This window comes from Protomyctophum parallelum, assembly GCF_964188405.1.
Source record: "Protomyctophum parallelum genome assembly, chromosome: 1".
Lineage (NCBI taxonomy): Eukaryota > Metazoa > Chordata > Actinopteri > Myctophiformes > Myctophidae > Protomyctophum > Protomyctophum parallelum.
The window spans coordinates 24,410,976-24,424,348 of NC_139697.1; the positions used below are offsets into that span (position 1 = coordinate 24,410,976).

Genomic DNA, 13,373 nt, shown 5'->3' on the forward strand with positions numbered 1-13,373 from the left:
CTTTGGGGAAGCATCGCGGCCGCGGCCGGGTTGCGTGGCACAGGCACCTGAAAGCTCCGACAGTTGGACGGAGGCATGTTAACACAATTAAAACATAGGACGTGTGAGAACGTCATAAGGATCCCGAAATATTGGTGCCTACGACGTCTGTGGACGTCCTAGCGACGTCCCAGCGACGCGGGGCGAGATAAGAATATTCAGAATTTTTCCTATTTTTTTTTTGGCATTTCGCTTTTCGCTTGCCATATGCTAATGCTCAGTGCAACTATTAGCTTGTCATTGACTCCCATGTTAGCGCGGCGGAAAGAATGACTCGTATCTCCTAATCCAAGGCGCTCTCCGTGGTGATGAATGGATCGATATGCTGGCGCTTCATTTCTGCTCCTCATCCGTCTCTCCCGCAAAATATGAACGCTTTTTGGAGCGTAAAAAAATATATTAAGATGATCGGGGATCTGAGGTCTCTTTGTAAAGTCAACTTTTTTAGGAAAGTGTTTCCGGTTCATGGCTTTCAAAGTAAAAGCGATCAGACAACTCTGGCACCCCGGAGCTTCTTTTTTGATGCAGTTCCGGTACTAAATGCACTGTTTCGAGACCACACTGTCTGCCCCCTCCTCAACCACCTCCTTCGCCGTGCCATACACATGGGCTACATGCACGCTGAAAGCCTGGACACTGACAACGACAGGTTACAGCCCTGTGCGCACCCAGCGTGGCTGCGTGACACACTGAACAGCATGATCACAACGGAATGCTTATCTGTCGGGGTCTCGGGGTGGCCAAATGGAGACGTTTGGGGAAGACAGATCCCGTGCCGTCGGAACAACACAATGACAAAATACATACAGACAGATGCAATGACAACGACACTTTCCTAAATCACACAAAACATCAAATTCTTATCCTGATTATATAAAGAACAAACTACAACTTGCTTTGAAGCCCAAAAAGCCAACCTCCGCGTTCACCGTTTAATAGCTTATCTCCATGGGCAGCAGACGGTGAGCGGTTAGGGACCGTCTACAAAGTGCAACACCGAACTTGAAAATATTCAATAACTTCCATTTATAGGCAGAATATCACCACCATATTTACATCACACATCAATGGTGTACTTATGATTGTACTACAGCAGTTAATTAGCCTATACTTTTGTGCCCAACCCAACTTCCCAAGACCATCTGTAAACAATTCCCCCCTATCAGTATATGTGATCTATTACATCGCACACTGAACATGATTTGCTGTTCATATATTCAGAACGGGTAAGGACTAGTTAGTATAATTTGACACAGTGGATGAAGTGAATGGAAAAACCAAGTGTTTATGTGTGTGTGTGCGTGCCTTAGAGAATAAATATAATAGAGACGTCACCGAGAGGAAACCCTGAGGCGAACATAGTGGCCGAATTTGGTATTGCAGTTCGAGCCAGCGCTGGGCCGTCGACTATCATTGCGCACGTTCATGTTATTGGGGCAATGACACGTGAACGCTGTTTCATACGTGAGCACGCGCAATGATAGTCATTCATGATTCATGATAGGCCCACTAAACCCATCTGTCCCGGAACGGGTCACATCTGAAACTTTAGCCCTGCTCTTAACCCTCGAGACCAGTAATTGCCTGTTTTGGCAAATAGTGTGCCCACACACAGTAATTGCCTATATGTCCTCCATATTTGGGGGCGGTAGGGTCATAGTATGATCTATCTGCGCTGCCAGCCACCATGTCAGCAGCATCCATCCCTGCATTCTGCACTATGTTGTTTCCCTAGCGACTGGAACCAGGAAAGTTCTGGGCCCTGCCAGTGTAACATGGTTGAATGTTTCCACTTGCCACTTCTACCGGAGGTGTACATTCTTGACGATATACATGGGTGAAAGGATTAACGGCACTGTCTTGAGTGGTTTCTTATATATATTCTTAAGTGGTGCAAACCACTTCCTTAAGTGAGTATGTGTGTGTGTGTAACTCCCCGCCCACCCCCCACCCCCCCGGGGACCCCCACACGGAGTTGCACCACTTACTTCACACGGGTGTGATTTTTTCAATTAGAGGTTTGCACAGCAGCAGCAGCAGTCTACCTCGAGAAACGTACATGTTTCGGCACGCCTGCCTTCCTCAGCAGTTCAAACAAAGTTATTCTAACACTGTGACCTCCCTGCATCATTTCATATTATATAACCCCTATAGTATAGGGGTTTGTCGCAAATATATTGACCAAAACGATGCATCTTGTGGGACGTCCTATAGGGCCTATAGGACGTCCCACAAGATGCATGGTTTTGGTCAATGGTTCAGCACCACCACTAACGGACAGCGACAAGCGAGCCCTGTACTTGGGACCCAGCAGCAAACTTCTCGATTGCTAATCAAAAACGTTATTGATTGAATAATCGCTATAAGAGAATAATCTGTATAGTTGCAGCCCTAATCGGAATCAACCAGCTAAACTGGGAATTATGGTTTACAAATAATAACAATTTAGTTGTTGTTTTCTAATCAAAATGAATAATTGACTATGGCATAGCTAAAGGAGGCCATATTTAAAACATGTATACTGCACATTTTGTTTTAGTTTTTGAAAATGTTAGGCCTATGCATTTTTTAACAGTTGAAGGGAAACGATTATGACGATTATGCAAAAATAATGTGGATGATGTAATAATTCTGACGTCCCTACCAGTATACCACTTCAACACCTCTCAACACTCTATTGTCTTGGTTTAGTCCCTCTAATCCCATCTTTGATGGGATGTTGAGTTGTTGACCCAGTCTAGCCCAAATGTGGAAGGACTGGCAAGACGCTGGATCTGAGATTGTGAATACCGGTACACAAAATGTGAAAAATATTCAGGGGTGGCCAACACTGGCAGCCTGCTCAGAAATCTGGCACAGCTTGCAATATTTACTGTACCCCTGACAGTCTGATACCTGAGCCCTTATTGAGCCCTTTGATTTAACAGCCACTACTGAAAAGGTTAAAATGCTTGAAAATGTAGGACATTTTAACAGATACATTTGTAAAGATGAAGGGGAAACGATTCTGACAATTATGCAATTGTAATTATCTCAAATAATTCATTGTGATAAGTCGATGGTGTGTATAATTATGACATACCTCCCACTACACCTCTTCAACACCTCAACACTCACCGTTCTCTTTGTTTAGGACTCATTAGCCAGTGTGATTTCTGGTCTAGAGGGGCGGATTCAAATTTGCAGGCGAAATACAGCCCGGTGGATGCTATGGTTCACCGCTCTGTTCCCGCCCCTCCCCTCCCCTCCCCGGTAGAACCATAGAGTATTAAAAGGATAGAGACTGAACTGGCGCGAAGCTCCGCCCCCTCCGCTATTCATGTCAGTGGAAGTTGCTCAGTGGCGTTTTGAAGCACCCGGAAGGCTGCCGGAAGGACCGTCTATTTCCGCATTTTTTCGCTGATTCAGCATTTGGGCACCAAATTTTGGTGCCCAAATGCGGAAGTACAGCTGGGCTTTAACATTGAGTGCTCGGTTGCACGGGGTTTCCTCGTCATGAATCCATGGGTCCGCCTGCAGTCCTTCCTCTTACCACTAGGGCCCAGCGCTTCAACATTGGAGTGCCTAGCTGGCCCCTTGGGTAGAACACGGCAGAGAACACCGACGTCACCAACACTGACGTCGCCAAATTTGGAGCGACACCCCTTTGCAAAACACACTCCCACATATTGCATGGAGTAGGCGTGAACCTAGTATTTGCCAGTATTTGGCTGCGTGGACACGTTCATTGTCGGAGACATACTGTTAATTGTCACCTCACTCCTCGACTCCTCAACCCCCCCCAAGTGATATGAGAGAACAAAATTGAGAATACAACAAAAGGAGAATATATTTTTACCCAAATTAGAATGTACACCGTAAAATCTTCTCTTAATTTGTAACTCCTGAGAGTGCACAAATGTATAACCAAAGGGACCCATACGGACGGGGTCCATGTGGTTACATCCGTACACACTCAGAGTTAAGTTCAGGGTTGAGTGTTTGAAAACGGAACACGGCAGAAACAGGAAACAAACAGACGGTTGTGACGGCCAGGAAGGTCAGGGCTCATCTGGAATGCCATTTTCGACCCTGTGACCCTGTCATTGGCCACCATAACAGGAAGGGGAGGGCTGACAGCAGGAGGAAACAGGAAGTAGACATGGGGACAGCAGGACTGACATGGCACACGCGATGAAGGTATATATATACGCAGCTATGGTCTGAGGTCACGGCTGTCCTTTCTTTACAGATTATCAGGACAAAAAGAGGGGAGACCGGATGACCAAGAACTATAAGATTGTGCAGTTTGAGTCTAGTCCAGGTCGCGAGGAAACCTGCGGAGAGGGGGGAGACCAGACAGTGGCCTTGTGGTTAGAATGTCTGCCCTGAAACTGGGAGGTCGGGGTTCGATGACCCCGGCCGGGTCATACCAAAGACTGTAAAAATGGGACCCAACGCCTCCCTGCTTGGCACTCACTCAGCATCAAAGGGTTGGATTGGAGGGGTCAAATCTACTAATCAAATGATTCCCGAGCACAGCACAGCTGCAGCTCACCACTCCCTGGCTGCGGCTCACCGCTCCAAGAGATTGGTCAAATGTGGAGAACAAATGTCACTGCGGTAACGTGTGTGACAAATCGTACAACTTGGGTTTTTTTTAGGGGTGGGGCTTGCATTTCTTATACAGTATACAGTGCAACTTTACGCATTTGTGGCACCCCCTATGGGCAGAAGTGAAATCGCCTTTGTAGGTGCGCTCTATAGTACCGAAGGCCAGATGTCACTCCTGGGTCACAGGAGTTATTCTTTGTATTGGAAATTCCACTGGCAGATCTTAGATTTGATCCGTCATATAGACCAATTATTTGTTTACAGACATTGAGACTGGTCGCACGGGTGACTGTTTCATGTAATCAATTCCCAGCAGATCTCCAAAGCTGTTGTTTTGGCGAGCACTGGTTTCAGTTCATTCAACCTCCTCTTGTGTTGTTGGCTAGTGAGGTGCACCCTAGGAGACATTTATACTTCATTGCGGAGCAACAGTATTGCAGGCAGATATACAAGCTCACATCACAATGCGGATGTGTGAGCATAGAGGTCTGCGTGCGCGACACCATTGCGACCAAGCATAAATGTAATTAAACTTGATGGACTGCAGGTGCGCGTGCATCCGTGCACAAAAAGGCTCTGCTGCCGTGATCATGAGCGCTATCCTCCCGTTCTTATGACAGCGACTGTGTGGTTTTGAGGACAACCGATTTGAATTGCTATAAGAACCGTGTTCCAAAAGTGCCTCTGTGTCGTTTATGATATTGAGTTTTGGAGAAAATAAATTTGATAAATTAGTACCTTTTTCACCATCATTGGATGCCTTCAAATCCATATATGAAAGCCTCCTCTGTGTTCCTGCAGCTCTCCTGCTGCTGTGGCTTGCAGTGAGACTTTTTTAACCACATTACCGTTTGGCTGTGTGTGTGGCACAGGTGTCCTTCTTCCTGTTCATCGTGTTCGTGGTGTACACCATGCTGCCCTTCTCCATGAGAGGAGCGGTCATGGCCAGCATCGTCACCTGCCTGTCTCACACCATCACGCTGACCGTCTGTCTGGCCTCCACTGCCCTGGAGCTGGAGCCCCTCGTCTGGCAGGTAAGGATCCTCATGATGTCCAAAGCTTTAGGCCTGGCGTCAAAATAAAAAAAAACGTTCGCTCTGAAAGAATATATATTCAAAGATTTGTGCCACATTTTTAAGATTTTTCAAAAAATAGCAGACCTACAAGCTCATAGCACGCCACCGAGTGACGCGCTATGAACTTGTAGATCTGCTATTTTTCAATAGCTAAAGGGGTTCCCGTCCAGAATGGGTTAAAAAGAATAGCAGATCTACTAGCTCAAAACGCCTTGCATCGCAACGCGTTTTAAGCTTGTAGATCTGCTATTTTTTTCTACTTTTGCGTGACAGTGTAGTATGAGGAAGTATAGGGCATTCGTTTATAACAAAAAAACGTTCAAATATGGAGATGAGATGTTTCTGCCTGACAGACACGTCACATCACTTTAATGACGAAAGCTGCTTTTTAAGCTAATGATGTGTCGCATCACAAAATAACCTAAATTCATTCAGACACGGTACTCTTTAAGTAAAAACAAGACATGGCCTAGTAATTACTGTTGACAGTAATGACTAGTCTTGACAGTCTAGCCCAAATATGGAGGGACAGCAAGACGGTGGATCTGGGATTATGAACGCAAAATGTGATAAATACTTTACACTGTGTGAAATGTATTCAGGGGTTTACCTCCTGGGGCCGCGTGCACAGAAATATGTCTCTGTTCAGTCTGGATACCATACATGGCCCTTATCATCTTCAAAATGGCTCAGGTTTTTAAAAATAAATAGCAGACCTATACAAGCTCATAGCGCGGCACCGAGTGCCGCGCTATGAGCTTGTATAGGTCTGCTATTTTTGAAAAATCGTGAAAATGTGGCGCAAATCTTTGAATATAATATTCTTTCAGAGTGTTTTTAGCTCAAATCTTTGCTTCTGGGGGGTTCACTCTGAACATATTTTCAGATGGAGGTCGGTGGGCAATTGCATATCATTTTTGGGGTCCTTGACATGAAATATTGAGCACTACTGATATAGAAACTGTCAGAAAACTGTCATGATTTATGAGATTTTTTTTAATTTCGATGTCAGGCCAAAATGGGTTAAATTAACAGCAACTACTGAAAGGTTAATTAAGCTCCACTAGATGCCACTGCATCTTACTTTACACCCACAGAAAGTAAAATCTACCCCCCCCCGTTTCCCCCCAGCCAAGATTAGGAAACGTCTTACGTTTTTTGAATTTTTGACCAGCCCTGGCAAGAATACACTGCTGGGCAGAGTCACATTGGGGAGACGGACACAAAGCAGGGGCCTCTGCCCGGATTGTGACAGAAAAAAATCACATTTTTCAAATGTACAGTCAAATTGAATTCTGTTCCATTCATGTTACTTGTTAGCGTTGTGTGTCTTTTGGCTGTATTTTCATTATTTTGGTCTGTCTGTCTGTGCGTGCGTGCGCACTACACACTTTGTGATGGCTGTTAACTGAAATGTCAATAGATGTTCAACTCTGGACATTATAATTAAGGAATGCACTCTCACCTCCACAAGCTAGGAGTCAGAACTTCACGCTATTTTAGCATATTGTAAGTGGTGAAATGCTCTTTGTAATTTATATCAATGTTACAAATGCTGCTACGTTGTCCAAGGAACAAAAATACATTTTACACTAACGTACCTGCAGACAAGATGTCACAATAAAGACCACCTTGAACATTACAGTACAGTAACATGTATGGGAGAGACTTCCCTCTTGACTGAACATTTGAGGAAATTGATTATTATATGCACACACACACACACACACACACACACACACACACACACACACACACACACACACACACACACACACACACACACACACACACACATCTCACACATATCACTTCTCCTCCACTGGCCTCTTTCCTTGATTATCCATCTGAAAAACAGCCGTCTAATCTACTCTCTATTAGCTGCAGCCACGCATGCACACGATCCAATCCAATCCACTTTATTTACAGAGCATGTTTAGAACAACAGTGTTGAACCTAAGTGCTGTGCACAACAACGCACGCACGCACACACACACGCACACACACACACACACACACACACACACACACACACTCACACACACATTGACATTGGAAAAACACATTGACAATTAAGCAGGTTTGATGAGGCTCATTAATTCCCTTGGCTCCGAGTCCAGGGCAGTCCATTTATATGCATGGCCACAGTTTAAGGAGCTTGAAGGTGGACACAGTGGATGATGTGAATGGAAAATAAGGTGCAAGTGTGTGTTTAGATCAGAGTGTATGATACAATGGTGCCAGTGGGCAGATATGTGGAGATTGACTGTCATCACTTCCTGATATCAACACGCATGCACACACACACACACACACACACACACACACACACACACACACACGCACACACACACACACACACACACACCATAATTCCATCACATTAAGACTTCACACCACCAGAATTTATTGGAATAAATATAGCTGTGATTAGGGGGAGATTCCCTGTTGCATGGAGTGGTAGATATTGACTGTCCCACGCACATGTACAATATTTTACAACAGTAGCTACTTATATTTTGTTATTTAAAGCTGTGATTATTTATTTAAGAAGCACTGTTCTGAACCAATGTTCGCCTTGAAAAATAAATGTAATGTAATCATCCTTAACCTTTAAGCTAAAATAATTATCAAAATCATTGTTTTAATTGATGGCCTTCATGCCCTGGCACTCGGCCCTGTGCCCTCGAAAAGTTGACCACACTAAGTGGCCTTGCCCCTATAAAAGGATGAAATTCCAGGCCTGGTGAACGGTCAAAGTTCAGATAAATGTATATATGTATTGAGTTGTGTTTCTGTGTGTGACATGTGACAGATCTTAGCGAACGTGATCATCTTCACCTGTGGTAACCTGGCCGGGGCCTACCACAAACACCTGATGGACCTGGCACTGAGGCAGACCTACCAGGACACCTGCAACTGCATCAAGTCCCCCATCAAACTGGAGTTTGAGAAGCACCAACAGGTATATACATGCACGTACACGAACAAACACACACACACACACACACACACACACACACACACACACACACACACACACACACACACACACACACACACGCACGCGCACACGTTTGTATTATTATACTTGTGAGGACACCAGGCGCAAGTTTTAATTGCGCCTGCTCATTTCTTTGTGTCGTCGCTTCCAATCACAACTGCATTTTCTGTGTTAATATAGAGTTGGAGAGACAGCTGAGACCCTGCTATTGAACAAACACTCTACAGCAGGGTTCCCCAATAGGCGGCCCGCGGGCCATTTGCGGCCCACAGAGCGCCCCCTTGTGGCCCATGAAAGAATTTCCAAAAAATAAAAATAAATGATTTTTTTTTTTTTTTTTTTTTTTTAAGTGTCCCAGATATAAATGGCATTAAATGGGGGTCAGTAGCCTATGCATGTCAAACTGGGCATCCTTTTCAAATGGGGTCTTGCCCTGAAAATTCATTTTCAGGGCAAGACCTCGACCTCGCGCGTGCAGACTCGGCCCCCAGCCTGGTACTCTAGTCAAAATATGGCCCTTGAGGAAAATGAATTGGGGAACCCTGCTCTACAGCAATAATTACTATCAGAATATAGAACTACTTAACCCATTAGACCTAAGTTCGATTCTACAAATGTCTTCTAAATTTTGACAGTTTTCTGTAGGTCTACAAGCTCACCGAGTGGCGCGCTATGAGCTTGTAGATCTGCTATTTTTCAATAGCTAAAGTATAACATAATGCTTAGTTAAAACACCAAAAGGGGTTCCCGTCCAGAATAGGTTAACATATACATTATATAAGAGAAAACTTTGATCCCGGTGTGGACAACTTTAAAAAAATATATATATCTGAACCCTCGCAATGTCTCCGGACTCAAATTCGACTATACTTTTGGGGACATTTGGCCTTCACAAGTAGTCAAAAGTGTAGTGGTGCACGTATACACATACGGCATACACACACACACTCACTCACACATGCGCGTGTGCACGTGTCTGTGTGTTCTTGGCTGGCCCCAATCTTCTACAGTATGTCATTCAGTGGCAAATTGATTGTGTCTATAATATAGACATTCTATCCACATATTATGTGGATAGAATGCTCTCTCTCTCTCTCTGTAGACCACAAACTAGACTTTATACTTCACATGATACAGTTCAAACCAAGAACATTCTTCCATCTGATTATTCCATCACCTGATCTCAATTCTCATCCGTATATTGTTGCCATAGCAGTGCTGATGTCGGCCCTAGCTCTGACCGACTGCAATACATGCGACTGCTTCTCGTGTCATTGTGAAAGCTTGACAGTGCCAGCATGCACCTCTACTCCAGACTCCCAGGCCTGTGATTATGAAAGCAGCACTCGTGCTCCTTCGGGTTTGAAATGTCCTTGATTTGATTTTAATTTCTCTTTGGCATGGTCCACTTCAGCTGCTTTTCAGCCTACATGCTAAGTGCTGCTGATTGAGGTCTGTGAAGAATCTGTTGTTCATGAAGACCTTCATGCGCAGATGTGCGCGTGCGTTCGTGCGCGAGCGCACGCACACACACACACACACACACACACACACACTATGAAAATGTGCAATTCCCGTCAGTCGGTGTATCACTCAAAATCCCCATACATGGGAAAGTCTCCATATATGGTGCCCAGGTCTCGTGACATCACGTGACATCATCAGAGATGGAGATCGCTTTTTTTCTCCTGAACCGTGATGTCATAGTAAATGTGATCTGCTGTCACAATTAAGCCCATATATGGAGATCCCTGATGTCATCGATATTGGCCAGCGACTCCACATCTGACCTCAAACCTCGAACCCTTAGATATATGGATATAATGTCAGAACCCGTTCTGACATTAGACCCCGTTCTGACATTAGAACCCGTTCTGACATATGTTGATCCTTCCCCATCCATCCCTTCCTCTTCGATGTCTCCCTTTTGACTGATACCTGTCCATTCAAACTCTAGACGTGCCCGCCCCAAAATTATTAGTTCAGCCATGCCTGGCAGCCGGCGAAAACTAGAGTTCTCAACAAGCCCGGAAAAGAAGGCCCGGCCCTCATCAAACCCTGTACACTCAAGAGAATGTCCTCGCTAGTACCACCCTTAGATCTACGGAGCTGACCTGTTCTGACATTCCATATGTTGATCTGACCTCATCAAACCCTATACACTCAAAACATGCTCCTTATATGGCCAGTACAGAATTCATTCCATGTTACCCCCATGCCAAAGCGCCAGCGCTCGCCCAGCAGTCTGCCACCAACGAGGCGGATGCGTGCATGTGACCTCGCCCCTTTAGGCTTCTTACTGGTATTATATCTGTGCTGTCGGGAAGAAACCACTTAAAGATGGAGTGCCACCATTTTTGTATTTTTCCAGTTTTTCACGTGTCTATGAGTTGACAGTACTCCATTAGACACCCTGGAGTCGTTTTTATGTGCAATGGTGTATTAACTTTGTATTTAGGGTTTCTTCCTGGAGGCTGAACCCTTGACAGTCAAACGGGCCAATGAAATAAACAGTAATATAGTGTCATCACACTATCAGCCCCTCCCCTAACCCCTCCGCCTTTATCATACAACTACAGCTGTGGGTGTGGCTTCAGTTCAGGTGGATCACCACCCATCACCATTCACCACCCACCAGGAAAACCAGGCATACTTAATGAACTGGTGGGCGTGTCCACATAAAAGCATGATTTTAACAAATACTGTACACTTTTTGGAAAAAGTTCTTCCTCCTTATATTATTATAATAATACCCGATGATCATGTTTTAGCGTGGAAAAGAATCGTGGCACTCCATCTTTAACTTCAAAATGTTCATTTTTCAGGAAATGAAAAAAGATCACATTAATAAATAGTCTATTTATACCCTGGATTGTTTATAGCAGAGTGTTTGTAGTTGTTTTCTAGTATGGCTGAAAGTTTGAAGTGGAGAATTCTATTTTCAGAGTTCCTCTCCCCTTCTAGGCTAATTTGCCAGTTGTGTTTTAGAGAATAAGCCTGCAGTGTGAACAATATAATGACTCTCTCTGCTGTGAGCTGCATTTATGACTCACACCCCCCCCCCCTTCAGGCCACTGTTCAGTCACACGCACGCACGCACGCACACACACACGCACGCACACACAAAAACGCACACACACACATACAAAAACGCACGCACACACACACACACACACACACACACACAAAAACGCACACATACACACACACACAAACGGACGCACGCACAAACACACACAAAAACGCACGCACGCAGCTGGAATACAGGCAGGAGGCTGACTTAATGGAACAGATCGAGGCAGCGTGTGCCTATTTACAAAACTGATGAGAAAAAGGGAAATATCCACACAGCTGCCATGATTTGCAACCGTGGTAATGTTTCTCTTCCGCTCTGACTTATGATATGCAGTAAATCAAATGGGCCCAATCTGTTGCATGCTGTCGGAAAACAGTAGGAAACAATGAATTTCCCCTTTCACATATCGTATGCGCATAATATGGATTTTATACACGGTTTATACAGCTCATAAATCCACAATAGTTTGTACCCCAAAAGTATGCAGGCCGAATAGTTTCTATACAGATATAATATTTAAATAATAATCTCTGCTTCCCATCATGCACCTGTAACCCAGCGTTCCTTGCACGGCGTTGACGACCCGCGTGTCACGTTATCGGCCGTAGCCAATCGGAAGAAGGAAAGACGAGAGCGGAGTTTCCTGTTGTGTTCCTGTTTCTGGGCTGTATTAAAAGGCTGTTTGCCGCCAGCCGCAGTGATTGACCAGAAGGCGGACGTTCTGGGATCATTGGTATAAAAAGTGAATTAATAACCGTGTTTAAATTCATGAATTAATATAGATTCATTAAATACGCTAAACAAGTTAATATTATTATGGTGAAATAAATCCTCTTAAGCCCCAATCCCCCGCCGGCGGGGGCAGCGGCTGTCCACCTCATGAACAGCTCTCAGTGGGGTAAATGGAGACCCAATTGGTCTCAGGTTCCAACTCTGATGTTTTTTATTCCCCCCCCCCTGGGTTGCTGATGTTATGCTGGGGGCGAGGTTGCAATATTAACGCTTCTGAAGATTATTTACTGTTTAGAGTCCCAGCCGTCCCCAAACTTTATTGGCCGTGCACCCAATGTTACCTCCTGACATATAGCTGACGCACCCCCCCAACGCTCAGTCTCGTTGTATTTGGCCGAAAATGATATATAATATATAATATTTTGATACGATTTTGGCAGAATCACAGAATGGCACTGAGAGATGTGCAGCTGCTGTATACTCCCACAGCTGCTCTATTCATCTCCTTACAACAGTGGTTTACCGGATTTTGCCATTCTAAATAACAGCATAAAATAACACCGTAAAACCGCCATTACCCTTTTCATGTCACGCACCCCCTAGAAGGCGTTTGCGCACCACAAGGGGTGCACGCACCACAGTTTGGGAACCCCTGGTTTAGACGTACAGAGGGACTAATGGCGGCTTTCAGAAACGGATGCAGGTGGATGCTAGTGGGAGGGGGTTAAGCATTATGTCACACTTTAGCTATTGAAAAATAGCAGATCTACAAGCTTGTAGGTCTGCTATTTTTGAAACATCGTGAAAATGTGGCACAAATTTGGAATATATGTTCTTTCAGAGTGAACGTTTT

At 44.7% G+C, this 13,373-nt stretch overlaps 1 protein-coding gene across 1 annotated transcript in view; it reads left to right on the forward strand.

The window, feature by feature from the left end:
• The window catches only part of adcy2b (adenylate cyclase 2b (brain)), a 96,800-nt gene that overhangs the window by 24,629 nt on the left and 58,798 nt on the right, over nt 1-13,373 (forward strand). The window contains exons 4-5 of the mRNA XM_083777117.1: nt 5,505-5,666; nt 8,524-8,673. Of these exons, the coding sequence (XP_083633243.1) occupies nt 5,505-5,666; nt 8,524-8,673 (312 nt within the window). The remainder of the gene's footprint in view (nt 1-5,504; nt 5,667-8,523; nt 8,674-13,373) is intronic.